Source organism: Ambystoma mexicanum, chromosome 11 (genome assembly GCF_040938575.1).
Source record: "Ambystoma mexicanum isolate Mex_15411 chromosome 11, UKY_AmexF1_1, whole genome shotgun sequence".
Lineage (NCBI taxonomy): Eukaryota > Metazoa > Chordata > Amphibia > Caudata > Ambystomatidae > Ambystoma > Ambystoma mexicanum.
Window position 1 is genome coordinate 1,239,775,421 of NC_090934.1, and position 16,400 is coordinate 1,239,791,820.

General features: G+C 49.6%; 1 protein-coding gene across 2 annotated transcripts in view; it reads right to left on the reverse strand.

The window, feature by feature from the left end:
• The window catches only part of BBS4 (Bardet-Biedl syndrome 4), a 614,420-nt gene that overhangs the window by 318,127 nt on the left and 279,893 nt on the right, over positions 1-16,400 (reverse strand). For both annotated transcript variants that reach the window (XM_069624617.1, XM_069624616.1), the window contains exon 7: positions 15,911-15,964. In XM_069624617.1, the coding sequence (XP_069480718.1) occupies positions 15,911-15,964 (54 nt within the window). The remainder of the gene's footprint in view (positions 1-15,910; positions 15,965-16,400) is intronic.

Genomic DNA, 16,400 nt, shown 5'->3' on the forward strand with positions numbered 1-16,400 from the left:
ATAGGAAGGGAGAGGAGAGCCCAGGTACCTATATTGATCTAGACCAGTTAGAACGAATATTGAGGCTGCAGAAAGCATGCATGGTCAGGACGGCCCTTTTGATCCTACCTCATGGTGCCCTAAAACAAAGTAAGCCCTAAAATACAAAACGGCTGAAAGCAGGATTTATAAAAACATTTGGGCCAAAATAACTACCAAAATTTTACATTATGCTGCCCAAACCGTTAAATGTCTTGTATCACCAGTGAAGCCAAAACTATAGCACAGTTGAAAATAAACTATTCACCAAACCCAATATAGGATGATATGATCAACCCAGGGCACAATTAGGGTACCTAAGTGGCATTCCTCGGATTGGGTGTGCAAGGAACTCATGGTGGCAATAGTAAAGACAGACACAAGTGATCACTTTTGAAGGGTGTTTATTTAAACAATATGTAGGTTGGAAAAACGCCTAACCTAAACCTAAACCTAAATCTAAGATGGGAGCAAGCTTCGACCATCAAATGAAAAATAAGGCAGTCCTTGTGGCGTCTTGTCAAAGTAAAAAGGCCTAAACTAAAAAGAACAATTGCCAAATCCTTACAACTAATTATAGAAAGAGTGTGGGATAGGGATTTCAATAAAGGAAAAAGTGTTCACAAATAATAAGTCAGGAGGACAACGGCCACCAGGGGGCACCGAATGTAGACTTAGCCCTGCGTTGCTCCGTTGAGGCCACCCGTATCCTGCATAATCCTGAAACTCCTTCAGATCCTGAAACTGACCCCCCCCCCCTCAAAATCCCGCCAAAAATCGGAGCTCCCTAGGGTCTCCCCAACCGCCCTGAAGACCCGCCGGGGGAGACCGCGTGAGGAGGCCACTGGATGTCATCACAGCGAGGCCGCCGGAGACACATCTCTGGTGCCGCGCCCCGTGGAATAGAGCCTGTCACCTACAGGTCCCGAGACAGCAGCCTTGGAAGCCAGACCATACTGGAGAACCCGCCGGCCAGTATTAGAGGGACCGCACCGCAGAGAAGTAAGGTGAGCTGGGGGGAGCGGGCGCGGGCAGACAACACAACCCCCGCGCTGACCGCCTCCTCCCCCGGCGCCTGCTGTGTGCGAGCAGCTGGGCGGGCCGGGGTGAGGGGCACCCGCGGTGAGGGAAACGACCCATCTGGGACAGGTGACGCCCACGGGGAGAAACATCTGAAGACCTGGGAAGACCCGGATCGGCTGGGTCACGACCGCACATAAGGTTGGTCCTATCCGGGGCCATCCACCCACCAGAGGGGGCACGCAAACGGCAGCATAAAATTGCAGCACTAGCCCAGACCGGGGACAGCCTGCACTCCCGCCTTGAGAACTCCTGGAGCCTTCGCCACGGCAGTGCACCTGCACTGAAGCTCCCGAGGGAGAGAAGAGACATATTGGGCTGCCACAATACACAAAAGCCTAGTGCATCACGATCCCAGATGGGCTCACTGCATAACAAATAGACTGCACACGGGCCGCAAACACTAGTGAGCACAGAACTGTGTGGTAAGCACCCACCCCCTGCAAACCCCTAACCAACCGCAAGGGTCATACCTGAAATCTGTAACCTGAAGCAACAGCGGTCAACAACCTGCAGAGCCCGAACATCTACTGCTGGTGGCGACTGCTGGTGGTGACCCTAAACACGCAGCCCAGCCATAATAACTGGCACCCCAGACCCTACAAAAACAAGGTTACAGCCAGATAATCTGCACCTATTGCGAAGTCCCCCCCCCTTCCCCGGCGACTGCCGTGTGCGCTGTGAGCGAGCGGTGGGGCGCCCGGTCTGAGGGGTGCCCACTGCCATAACTGGCACTGACGGGGGTGGGTCCCAGGACGGGCTGTACCTGCGGGCAACGGAGGAGGGGGTGGATGGGCCCCGCCGACTGGATACTACTGCACCCCATGAGGACGGAGACCACCCCACCCTAGTAAAACACGGGGCTTGAACCCCGGAAAGGCATGGAACTTGAGGCATATGCTACACCAGACAGGGGAATAAAAAGCAATACACACCTGATCCCCTGTGAACACGGGCTAACAAACTCTTTCAAATATAACAACCCACAGCCTCACAAATAACCCGGAGAGGGGTACACCGAAAAACCCGTCAGCGCAAAGAACACACACCCCGTGCAGGGGACCCTCTGCTCACAGAAGACAAGCAGAGACCATAGCGCAAGCAGATGTGGAACCCGGCAGAGGGGTCGTACAGAACAAAATAGACAAATACACAACAAATACCCCAGCGGGGCTCTCTGGGCCGACAATCAAGAGAGAGGAAGTCACTATGAGCGGAGGTGCGGGCCCGGTACGGGCTCGCTTACGAACATCATGGCAGCCATCAGTGACTCCTGGACCTCGGTGGAGGCAAAAACTGACTGTCTAACCTCCGAGGTGTTGTTCCTGAGACAGGACCTGAGGAATCTAACCTCTAGGGTAGGAGATACGGAACAAAGAATATCCGATACTAAAGACACTGTTAAAAACCTAGGTGACCGTTTGGAACAAATGGAACGAAAAATCACCCTCTTGGAGTACAGAGCCGAGGACAGCGAGGGAAGATCCCGCCGCAACAACCTCCGCATTCTCGGTCTACCCGAGAAAGAAGAGGGACTCTCCATGGAACTCTTCCTGGAGGACTGGTTAGCAGATTTGATGGCCCCGAATAAACTTTCAAAATTCTTCTCCATTGAGAGCATATAGGGTCCCGACGGGCAAACCTGTTCCCGGGGCCCCCCGCGTACAGTGATCGCTAAACTCATGAACTATAGAGACTGAGACACACTCCTCCAGATGGCGAGAGCGACAGGCCCAGTCACCTACAATGGCAACCGGATTGGTTTCTTCCCCGACTACACAAGGGAAGTCCAGAAGTCACAGCAATCTTATGACTCTGTCAAAAAGAAGCGGACGTCCCTGAGCATTAAATATGCGCTATTTTTCCCAGCAACTTTCAAAGTCTACTACAAAGGTGTGGTCCAAGTGTTCCACAACCTCTGGGAGACCTGGGAATGGCTTGAAACAAAGGGGCTCTCGGTCCCACGCCCCGACACCCCGAGAAGAAACACACCCCGCAAGACCGACGAGGGTACCCACCAACTCCCTGAACAATCCACACCACTGAGGGAGATGGACGAGCTGGCCGAGATAGGGGGGAAGAAGGGGCCCACATGACAACCCAGCCACACAGAAACAGGCACACAAGAAGTAAGAAGGAACCTCAAGGCCGGGTGGCTCAGGCGGAGAAGACACAAAACGAACGTCCCCTCCTTCACATAATTTCCAAAGAAGTGTCATAGTTTAAGTTCCATGTTTGGGCGACAGGTGCTTCCAGTTGGGGTGGGGAGGGCGGGGGGGGGAGTGCAGGGTGGGGGGAGTTTCACGGGAGTTGGCAACCAGAACCGCAGAACAAGATGGCAAGATAGCCATCCCTTTCGATGCAGGAAAGACAAGCACTCCATCTGCTGGATTCGAGACACACACAATACCCAGTTTCAAAACACACAGCGGCAGGGCAGCCTTCAGATATCCCCTTGCAAGAGACACACACAGTATCCATTGGCGGTGACGGACCTAGATACGGAAAACACCAAACAAAGATCGAGAAACCACAACACACGGACCAAGAGGCCACCAAGACAAGAGATCCTCTCAGATGCCTCAAAACGAGACCCGCGGCATCCAGGACAAACACCGATAAACTATCCCTACTGACCTGGAATGTCAATGGCCTTGGTTCCTGTGTGAAACGCAGATTGGTGCTCCAATACCTCAACCGATACTCACCAGATATAGCCCTCCTCATGGAAACTCACTTGATCGGAACCGGCAACGCCTTCTTCAAAAGGTCCAACTACCCACATACATATCAAGCAGGGTTCACAAAAGGTGCCAGAGGCACAATGATACTCATTCACAAACGGGTGGCCCTACGGATCAGGAAAATACGGTCCGACCCGCGCGGCCGATTTGTGGTGCTGCTCGCCGACATCTGGGGAGAACGATGGGGCCTCATCGCGGCCTACGCTCCACCCACACTCACGAAGGAACTCCTTGACGAGCTACACAATGTAATGCTAGAGGAAGAGGCGGACCTGTGGGCCCTCAGGGGGGACTTTAACGAAATGATGAACTTCACAGCTGATAGATCCCATAGAAGAAACAGAACCCGACACGCCTCGACCTTTCTGTGTACTTTTGCCGAGACACTAGGACTATCCGACACCTGGCGATCACTACATGACACTGACGCTGGATTCTCATTCTACTCCAATGCACACAAAACATTTGAGAATTGACTATACCTTCATCCCCTGCAACATGTCCCATAGACTAATATCCACAGAGTTTCTGGCAAGAGGCATCTCGGATCATTCCCTGCTCCTCATAACCATAAAAAATGCCCACCACCGCTCAGATGCCATCTGGCGCCTAAATACTTACCACCTGAGGCCCCCCCGAAATTGCAGAAGAACTAGAGAAAAAGACCACGGAATACTTTTAAATAAATGAAGACTCAGTAGAATGCTCAATCTTGATATGGGAGGCGTATAAAACAGTCCTCCGCGGAGAAGCCATAGCCGCAGTGTCTACCCACCACAAATGACACACCCAAGTGATTGTGGACGCCAAAAAGCGAGTATCTGAATGTGAGGAACAATTCCTTGCGCAAGGAACCCAAATCACAAAGGAGGCCCTGATAACGACCCAAGAAGCCCATAGCAACATAGCCCTGGATAATGCATAGACAGCCCATCGGCTGGTTCTAAGCCAAATCTACGAGAAAGGGGACAAGGCAAATAAAACTCTAGCCTGGCTGGAGATACGCAAGCAAACAAAAGGCTATGTGCGGGCTATCCGATCATCTACAGGGGAAATACTAACAGCAGACTCCGACATAGCAGAGGCATTTGGCTGCTTTTACGAAAAACTCTATGCCCCACCTATAAGGAACCCCACGCCCGCTCCTTCCAAATTCCTCGACCGGATCGAGGTCCCGAGACTATCAACACAACAAACAGACCTCCGGGAGGTTACTATCACCGAAAACGAAGTGCAAGAGGCCCTCGCACAGCTTCACGCCGGAAAGACCCCAGGCCCCAATGGGTTCCCAGTGGAGACCTGGAAATGCCTTAGCACCACACTAACCGGACACATGCACTGCATGTTTCTCCGAAGTAAAGAACAAGGTGCACTCCCCCTGGACCTGGACGTGCATATTGGTCATACCTAATGACGGGAAAACGCCAGAAGAATGTGCCTCCTATCGCCCCATCTCGCTGATCAATTGAGAGGCCAAGGTCCTTGCCAAGGTACTGGCTAATAGGCTACTCAAAGTGATAGAATCCCTCGTCCACCCAGATCAATGCAGGTTCATGCCCAACAAGTCTACCTGCATGAACCTATGTAGAGTCCAACTTGCCCTCGGCAAGGACCCGGAGATACCATGTCCACTGGCCCTCCTGGCAGTTGATTTTGAAAAAGCATTTGACTCAGTTGGGTGGGAGGCCCTGTGGGAAATCATGGCCCGGATGAACTTTGGGCGAGACTTCATCTCCTGGGTTAGACTCCTATACGCATCCCCGGAGGCAACCGTAAGAGTGAATGGCAAGTCCTCTAGACTATTTCCACTGGGCCGCAGGACTAGACAGGGCTGCCCCTTCTCCCCCCTCCTATTCTTGCTAGCGATCAAACTCTGATCGGATAAATACTGGTCCGAATTCACCTGGCCAGGGGGAGGGGAAGATCGCCTCTCGCTATACGCAGATGACCTCCTCATATATCTTAGCAACCCTCTCACCTCATGTCCGATTGTGTCCCACACCCTCAAGGAATATCAAAACTTTGCCGGACTGAAGGTAAACAAACAAAAAACGATCTACTTCCCGATTCAGGGTGGCGACCTCGCGATCCCCGAGACCTGCCCTTACCACGTCAGCATTAGAGAATTCTCATACCTAGGGATACGCATTGGCCCGACCCTAGACAGATACTTCCAGCTCAACCTACAACCTGTACTAGACAGATTCAGCAAGGATGTCTCCCACTGGCAGTCGCTCCCCCTGTCGCTAATGGGCAGGGCAGCTTTATTTAAAATGATGACACTTCCCAGACTCCTGTACATTTTACAAAATGCTCCGCTCTCCATCCCCCATGAAACCTTTGCAGGCATAGACAGGACCCTACGCACACTGCTTTAGGGGGGGGAACAACCCAGAATCGCTCTCACTACACTCCAACGCTCTGTATGGGAGGGAGGCATCGGACTACCATGCATACGCATGTACTATTTAGCAACACAGAGAGGAGTGGTAAATGAATGGCTACATGCCAAAGCCACATTACCACATATCCGCATTGAAACCGAGGCCATGCATCCTGTACCACCCCTCCAGGCCCTATACGCCACCAGAAGACGAACCTCAAAAATGCCAAGAATGACATTCCACATCTGCCATGCCTGGAGGGAAGCGCATAAACATATCGGCTGGGGAACAAAACCAACACTAGCCCAACCAATATGGTACAACACACACCTCCCGGAAATACAGAGAATGGGCTGTTTCGATAACTGGGAAAGGTGAGGGATAACCACAATGGCACACGTGATCCAAGAAGGACGCATACTAGAGTTTGATACTCTTCATGACAAATTTGGTCTGACACCAATGGACCGGTTCCAACATGCACAGCTGGCCCACGCCATACGCACCCAGTTCCCAGACATAACCGCCATACCTCCCTGCTCCCCCCTAGAGACCAGCCTTCTTCCGCAATGCATTTCCTTTGAAGTCACCTCCACGCTCTACCAAGCCCTTAATTCCTTTGGAACCAAAGAACTCACTAAACTGAAAGAGAGATGGGAAAGGGATCTGGGCAACAGGGAACCGGAAGACTGGGTAGACGTGTTGATGTTCCCCCGAGAAATAGGTATTGAAGCCAAACTCAGAGTGATACAACTTAGAATACTCCACCGCTCCTACTACCGCCGCACAGATCTTGCCAGATGGGGAGGGACCGGAGATGAGACATGCCTCCGATGCAGGCGGGAAACAGGTACCTTTTTTCACATGATCTGGGCCTGCGAGGTGCTGCAAACCTTCTGGGATGAATGCATCAATACGATCTCCAGCATACTAGGAACATCAATCCCGAAAGACCCCAAAATGACACTCCTGGGAATCTGGGGAGAGGTAGACCTCACTAAACATGAAGTCATTCCTAGCAGTGGCACTGGGAGCAGCGAAACGGCTGATCGCTGCAACCTGGGGCTCGACAGACTCAATCTCACTTCTTCCCTCTTCTCATCCAGGGACATATTACATAGCCAGAACTGCCATCCGTTTTTCTGTCTCTCGAATATAACCAAGATACTCATATGTCCTTGCTACGTGCTATTACCAATATTGCCAACATTCTCTTGATGAATGCCTATGTTTATGATGTTTTGTTGTTGAAACCCAAATAAACAGAGTTATAAAAAAAAAAATTCAGGATGTGATTGCCAGCAGTCTCCCTTCCCCACTTTTTCAGCACGGGACAAGGTGGGTCTCCTGAGCACAGCACACACTCTAGCTTTCCCAGCACGAGTCGACAGTTGCTATCCAGCTATCATGTTCTTTGATGGTTAAAAGTCTCTTTTCAATAAAAAAGTTTCTTGCCTTCGAGGGCCTGATATTTTCAACACACAAAAAGTTCTGTTCCACGTATAGCTTTGGGTGAAGGTCTCACCCCTGGGTCCCCCTCTTCCGGGCACAGACCTCTCACAGTCATATTCGACAAATCAATCAAAAAGTTCCTTTCTCAACAAACTTTACTTTGGGTGGTGACTTTCCACCCCTGGAGCTCCCTCTTTCAGGTTCGGACCCCTTTTCTATCGCCAGCCTCCCTCCTTAGGGTTCACTCTTTTCCACTTTTGCAAAACAGTTGAATGTGGACATCCCTCCTCTGGGTTCACTTTTAAGTGTAGTTCAATAGCGGGGTAATCACCTAGCGTTTCCCGAGTGAACACGCACATGGTGTTTGATTCTGCTATGCTGGCTTTCCACAATTCTTTTACCAACAGTTCTTTGTTTATTCAAAGTTCAACTAGCTGCCTGCTACTTTCGTTCAACACAGTTCAGTTTCTTTATCAGCTCTCCCTTCGACTAACCGGCTGTGATGAACTGCTTTGCTTTCTTGTCTGTAGAGTCAAAGCCGGTACCATTGGGCCATGCTTCTTTCCCCGGCTTGGCTGTCAGCGGAGGAGGCGCGTGGGCAACGTTGACATCTGCTGCAACACACGCTGGCTATTGTTCACAGTCTTACAATTCCTTCTCTTGAGGCTTCACAGGTCTCTGTCTATAAGGGCTAGGTCACTTCTCCCCTTGGTATACTCTCGACTTGCGCAGTCTTTCTACTCATCTTGAACTGCTGTGCTGAGTTAGCTCTCACGTCGTGCGGTCTGCCTTGCTCGTAGTGTGCTGTCGTGCTCCACCTTTTATCCCTGCGGGGAAGGAAAAGGGCTGTCAGGTGTGTGCGATTCTGGTCAATTGCCTGACTTTGCCTGACCCTTGTATTGGGACATGTCAGGTAACGGTGGTAGTGCGTTGTCTTTCGTGTTGTGCGAAAGTGTTTAATATGATATGGCATTTATAATGCGCCTATACACAAGTGTCTCAAGGCGCGACGAGGAAAGGGAGGGAAAACAGCGGGAAGACAGATAGAGATCCTACTGGGTCAGGTGACATTGAGATTGCGCAAGTGCAGGGGAGGGGGGAAGGGGAAAAGTGCAGGGGAAGGGGGGCAGTGCAGTACATAGGATAACAGTAAGTAAAGGCAATAAATAAAATGCGGCCAGCTGGAGGCCAGTGCAAGCGTAAGTGCAGACATCAGGTGTCAAGTGCGAGTAGGGGCTGTAGGCATGCAGAAACAGTCCCTGAGTGCAAGGGTTGCCCAGGGGGCAGTGCAGGTGTGCAACTGGCGGGCAGGGGACCTAGGCCTAGGATCAGAGGGTAGCCAGGTAACCAGTGCAATTACATATTCAGCTGGGAGATCAGCAGGGGAGAGGAGGAGAGAAAGCAGAAGCAAAGAGGAAGGTCTTGAGGTCCTTTCAGAACCGGAGATGGTTGTCCTCAAATTTCAGAGAGGCAGGGAGGCTGTTCCAGAGGGAGGCCCCAGCAGAAGAAAGATCTACCACCAACCCGTTGCTTGGAGAAGCGACTAACCCTGAGGGAGTTGGAGGCGATGCAGAGATTTCAGTCCTGGGGAGATACGAACCCTGGGCTTGAGCCCAAGGATAAGTCTTGCATTCCTGTTTTGGATAAGTTGCAGGGGGTGGAGAGTAGAGGCAGACAGATTTAGAAAAAATGCTGTTGCAGTAGTCCAGCCTAGAGAGAACCAGAGCTCTGGATATTGTGAGTTTCTGGGGGGAAGGAGAGGAAAGGAAGAATACCTCTGAGGAGATGCAGCTGGTAGTGTGACTTCTTAGAGATTTTGTGCATGTGAGGAGAGAAGGAAAGTGTCGAGTCGAAGATGATCCCAAGGTTTTTAGCCTCAAAGGTGGGAGCAGGAAGAGGGCCAAGAGAGGCCGGCCAGAGAGTGACAGGAAAGGAGGGAGCTGGTGTGCTGATGAGGAGAATCTTGGTCTTACTGGCATTAAGGTAGAGATCATTGGCGGCACACCACTCCTGGATGGCGGACAGACAGTCAGAGATGAGAGAAGAAGAAGAAGAGGTGGCAGAAGGGAGCCTGAAAATGAGCTGAGTGTCATCCGCATAGCACTGAAAGTTGGGGCAGAGAGCAGCAATGCGGTGAGCAAGAAGTGCCAGGTATTGGTTGAACAGCTAGGGAGAGAGGTTAGACCCCTGAGGGAACACCACAGGTAGAGATAGAGATAGAGGAGAGGAAGGACCCAAGTTGGACCTGGGAGGGTCGATCGGACAGGAAGGAGGTCAGCCAAGCCAGGGCCTGATCGGTGATACCCAGGTTATCACAGAGACGGGTTGAGCAGGATGGCATGGTTGACCGTGTCAAAGGCAGAAGAGAGATCAAGTAAGATGAGGACACAGGGGGTGTTGGAATCGAGGTTGGAGAGCAGGTCTTCACGGATGTTCGGGAGAGCAGTTTCCGTTCTTCTGGCAGCTCTGAAGCCAGACTGATGGTCATGGATACAACCAACAGATTCAGAGTGGGGATTAAGCTGGGAGATGGCCAGCTTTTCCAGGAGTTTGCCCAGGAAAGGAGTGATGGAGATTGGAGGATAGTTAGCCGGGCAGGAAGGGTCGGCAGAGGGTAAGACTCTAGTGGCGAAGGAGCCAGGGTGTAAATGTGGTCCTTGATGGTTTTGGAGGAACAGGGGTGAACCTGTTTTGATGAGACTTTCATAAATCGGACTTCTCTAGAAACCTTGTCTGAGGAGAACAGGGGAAAGGCAGAGAAGGAGGGAGGAGAGATGGCCGAAGAAGGGAAAGAGGAAGAGCACAGAGTAGAGGGAGCAGGGGGAGAGGAAGAGAGAGAGAGGTCAGGATGTCCTGAGTTTTAGAGATGAAATGAGAAGCCAGGCCCGTGCAGAGCACCTGGGAAGGGACAGGAGCAGTAGAGACTGCAGCAGGATTGGCCAGTTCCATGCAGATTTTAAAGAGTTCGGGCGAGTTGTTAGATGGCACAGAGATGCAGGCTTGGATGAGGACTCTCTTCTTGCTGCGGACGGAGAGCCGGTATTGCCTTTTGAGCAGGCGGCAAGCCAGTTTGTCAGAGGATGTACCGGAAGCATGCCATTTCCTCTCGGCTACCCTGAACTTGCGTTTAAAGGTGACGAGGTCTGAGTTGTACCAAGAGTTGCACTTGGCTTTGGGCTTCAAGCAGATCCTCATGGCGGGGCAAGAACATCGAGAGTATCAGTTATAGCAGAGTGGAGCATGGAAAGAGCTGTGTCAGGGTCTGAGTCAGCCAAGGGAGGAGGGGGGTGAGAAAATGGCGGTGAAAGCCTCAACTGACACACGCTTCATGGGTCGGATAACCAAGAAGGTAGGTGGCAGTGCTGGAGTTGGCTTGGCCTGAGGACTCCAAGTCTCCAAGAAAGAGGAGTTGAGTGGTGGAGACCAGGAGGGACGCAGAGAGGTCTGCCCATTCAGAGAGAAAGGAGGAGATATGACCAGGTGGCCGTTAGATGGTAGCCACAGTAAGGGAATGGCCAGGAGAGAGAGAGAGAGAGAGCCTGCAGACGAGGCATTTGAAAGAGGAGTAGGCCTGTGCAGAAATGAGAGAGGCAGGAATCCACTCAGGGAAGATCAGGGCTACACCCCCTCCGGTACGGTTGGATCTGGGCACGGAGAGGATCTTGTAGCCATCTGGGAGGAGACTGTCAAAGCTTGTGACAGAGCTGGTCGTGAACCATATCTCAGCAGATGTCAGAGGAGTGTTTGATAGCTGAGCAAGAGTTTAGAGTGGCAATATGGAGAAGGTTGCCGTCCTTAAAAGACTTCCGGGGAGGGGTACAAATCAGAGGTACGCCCTGCATAGGTGTAGAAGAAGCCCCAGGAGGGGCAGATGAGGCAGGAGGAGAGGGCAAGGTAGCCAATGAGGAGACAGCAGGGGAAGGCGAGAAAGCCGTGGAGGGGAGAGAGGGGACAGCAGGAGAAGAAAGGAAATTGATGAGGCACGGGAAGCGTCTATCAAAGAGGAGAAGGTTGGCTAGAGGGCCTTGGACCAAGATGGCACCACTCAAGTAAACAATGATGACCTTAGAGGAGTGGCATGAGGCCAGGAGGGCCTCCCACCGGGTGCCACCATTAATGGGAGAGGTAGAGAAGGGAGAGAGCACAGAGACCATATGTAGAGTCCATAGATCTGGCCAGGGAATGACAAAGAGGATGTCGGTGAAAGGCTGCCTGAGGAGGCACTGGTATAAGTGTCAGCGATAGGGAGGCCTGGGTTGGACACAAGGATGTCCTTTTTAAACTTCTTCCTACCAGATTTAGTGAGGAGAGCAGGATAGTTGATAGAGAAGCAGTTAGAAAAGATAGGAGAAGGCCAGGGGCAGTGTTTTGGAATATCCTACGTGGTAGGATGGGGAAAAGGTGTTTAAAGAAGGGGGATACCGCATCTCACCCATCTGTGTCAATCTCCCACGGACCCCCCCATCCAGGTGATCCTCCCGCACTGGTCCACCCCCAGGAACTGGATCCAAAAGCGATGGCCGTGTCCCGGCCACCTGGATGACAGATCCCTGGGGACTAGACAGGGAGACACCCTCGGGTTTCTCACAGGTGCTTCATGGGGCAACCCAATACTATATACCTTAAGTAATGCAAAAAGGGTAGCAATTAAAAGAGGACTTGAGGAGAAGTTCTTCTGTCCACCAAAACAAGTCGATGCTCTAAATTCCTACCAGATTTAGTGAGGAGAGCAGGATAGTTGATAGAGAAGCAGTTAGAAAAGATAGGAGAAGGGCAGGGGCAGTGTTTTGGAATATCCTACGTGGTAGGATGGGGAAAAGGTGTTTAAAGAAGGGGGATACCGCATCTCACCCATCTGTGTCAATCTCCCACGGACCCCCCCATCCAGGTGATCCTCCCGCACTGGTCCACCCCCAGGAACTGGATCCAAAAGCGATGGCCGTGTCCCAGCCACCTGGATGACAGATCCCTAGGGACTAGACAGGGAGACACCCTCGGGTTTCTCACAGGTGCTTCATGGGGCAACCCAATACTATATACCTTAAGTAATGCAAAAAGGGTGGCAATTAAAAGAGGACTTGAGGAGAAGTTCTTCTATCCACCAAAACAAGTCGATGCTCTAAAATGTAGATGGGGGAAGCAAAAAAGCAAAACGTTGAGGGGTCCTAGGAAATGTCTCTAGAATCCCCAAAACCAGGAATTCTGTCTCAACAGGAAACTGAATAGAACGCAGTCCGAACCTACCGTGAGACTGAGACTGCATTAATGTTGTTTACCATGCAGGTATGGGAAAAACCGAACATGGCCAATAATAAAACAACTACTGCGAAGAGACCTTTTAAAATCGGGCAATGTCTGCAGATTACTGATGCTGGTTGCCCAGATGCTTTGCAATTGAAATCACATGGTAGCAACCAATCGTGGGAAAAAAGAAAAAGCAGCCTCGCAATTTGAATGGTGAAATAGATTGAAAACATTTTTACGCTACTGGTTTCAAATCTCCAGCAATACCTCTTTCTACTTGAGAAATTAGGGCTACTAAAGAAAGCGGTCATAAATCAATTTAATTTGCTGAAAACAGTCAACCAACATTTTTAGTATGCCACAGATACATCTGTGTTTTAAGAGACACACAAGAGGGAGTAATATAATTATACTGCACCTACCCCAGTGTCATTAGCCTCAATGTTATGGTGAAGGCTTTGCAGGTTTGTTGCACCTAATACCGCTACAGATATAGTTCATTTGAACTGATACATAAGAGACCTAGGGCCTCATTAGCTGTTGGGCAGCGTGGCAAAAATGCGACGGTAACACTATTACTGCCACATTACCGCTCAACCCAATCCTACCTGGGTTTGTTCAAGAAGCCTGCAGAACATGCTATGTTGATGGCTAACATTCTCCCATTATTTCATGGGATAGAAAAGTGTCGAGGCTCGGAGTTGGAATCTACCTTGTTTAATCCTACCTGTATGTGCTAGAGTACGATAGAGAACTACTAATGTTCTTTTCTGCTGTCCAACATAGGCATTGATAAGACAGAAACTCAACCTTCCAAACTTAAGAAATGTGTGCCTGGGGAGTATCAGAGTAGCCTTGTTTATCTCTTCACGCTCCCCAACAGATAGGTTGCCATGGCTGTTCTGCATTTTGCAGAACAGGTGCTGTCAGCACGAACCAGTTGCCTGGTACAGGCTGGTTTGGTGTTGGTAGTGTTATCTGTGTTTTTAGGGAATTGTGACATTAGCATATTTCATTTTGTGTAGTATATCCCTTTTATGAAGTATGTCTTTCTTAAGACGCGTTGACTGTCTGAATAAGGAGAGGGAATAGGTTGGAGAAAAGGCAGAGTATCTAGAAGGAAAATTAAGGAACAACCACAGAGAGGGAACAGGAGAAATCAGGGACAGGAGGAATCCAGAATCAAGAGGGAAGAAGGAAGATCCAGGAAGTTAGAAGCACGCAGGAAGGAAAGAGAAACCCAAGCCTGAATGAAGGATGTAAGTAGAAGGGAGAAATGAGACAGACCCAGTTGGAACAGGGAATGAGTGTAAAGATGATAAAGAAAAGAAAACCATCTGAGGCAGCAGCGATGAAAGGAACTCGAAAGAGAGAAGTCCTGGCAGGAAAACAAGTGCAGAATGGATGTAAGCACTAGAAAAGGGTGAACTAGAAGGAGGCAAAATATAATAACCAAAGACAATAGAGGGTGGTTGAATGGAAGAGATAATGAAAAGGCACTGAAGAAAGGCAAGAATAGGAGACGAGCAGAAATCTAGGAGCACCCGAGGCGGGGTTGACATAGAAGGGTATGGCATGCAGAACCCAAAGAGGAGCAGGAGTGTAAAACTAGGTGGGGGATTGAGTGGAGAGTAATAATGTACCCAAAAGAGATAAAGAAGTGTGAGGTGACGAAGAAGAGAAAATGATAATTTATGGAAAAATAACCACTAAGGCAGGAGTAAATACAAAGCCCAGAAGTCCATATCTCAACTTGGGCCCAGAAGGTGATCTGGAGGTTGTGGCACTGAAAACCCAAAGCACCCTGGTAGGTTCACTCGGTGTACCCTGTAAGGTTAGCATGTGTTGAGGCCCATGAAAGGCTGGACCATTGAGTACTTAACAAGGTGGAGGGAGTGGAGGGGAAAACATGATAGTGCCTTGTATAAAGACATTGGCCCCCTGGGTCCAATGACTTTACAAATGTTGATGCCAGAACCTTGTCACGAAGACTCACAGTGCTAAGGGTGGTGCCTGCAAACTATTAGTCCAAGAGGACGGTCAAAACATCTTAACATCAAATGGCTGCATTGCAAGAAAGGTCTGGCAACAAGAAGTGGAGGCCACTATAAAGCCCAAGGACCTTTGAACCATACAGAATAATGCAGAGCATCTTGCCCTGATCTTATAAAAGAATGGACTGTGAGCTTCTGCCCCCTAGAGATACAGCCATCTCTTGTTTCCCTCTTGCCCTTGTGCACTGTAACAGAAATTCTTTGCTAGACTATATAAGATGAGAACTCTTAGTAAGGGTTGGGTTGGAGAGAAGATTAAGAGAAAAGTAAATCAAGAATTAAGATCATGAGTAACCAAGTTTGGAGTCTGCCTCCTAATGGGTGACAGAACCTAAATCCAAATAAGAAGCAAGTGTTACTGCTTTCCCCATTGTTGCTGCATCCACGAATGGAAAACCTCTAAAGAGATGCTACCTAAACACTTAGAACTGATAGGACAAGACTGCTCGAGGAGGCACTGTGAATGAACTCTTGGCGCATTCATGTTTGTCGTTTACTGCTTAGCCCCACACCAGTCTTCTGCAATACCACAACACTACCAGAAAATATTTGTATTAAATAACAATATCTCAAATACAGCAGAATGAACACGGACTATCCATTTAATAGGTTACAGTTCAAACATAATCACACCATTTTTTTTTTTCAATTTAAAGAATAAACATAATTCCTTGACATGGTCCTCACAAATAACTCCAAATACATAACACTATAGTGATAGAACTAGTCATCGCTCATGTTGCTTGGTCTGCATAGGAAAGGTACCACTAACTGCCAAGTTCTTCATTGCAAAAACCTACTTTGAGGAGGGGCCTCTGCTATTTCAACCTCTTTGCATGAATTCAGGCAGGCAGAGTGGGGCTGAGGATTAGTTGGCTAGTGTCAAAGTAAATCTGCCAACACATTAACTTCACTGGTCACCGCTGCACATTACCTTGCTGAGCTCCTTAAGAAAAACATAGCATACTCCTAGATTGTGACAGATCTCCTGTGCAAAAGAAAAAGAAACACATTTATTTTGTTACAAAGTTTCAAAGTCTCTCCTTCATCAGCCCAATGTATACAATCAGTAAGTACAAAGTAAAGCTCCCTGATGACTATTAGGAATTATGAGAGTGATACAGTCAATGATGAGGAACACAGAGGGTCGTCCTACCCAGCCCTTTGTAGAGGTGGTGAGGGTAACAATCCTGTAATGCATGCTAGAAGAGAGTGTCATATAAATATATACGTGTAGGATAATCTATTTGAATCAAGTCACACATGCCACAACGCTACGTAATACGTAGTTTTCTGTCTTGGGATGATAAAGCTATGTATAAAGTAGAGAGCTCTGTAAGATAAAGACAATGTCCTGCATGGAGCAAAAGGTTTACATTTGGGCTAATTTGCATACCCCCCAATACCTTGCTTATATGGCTCAC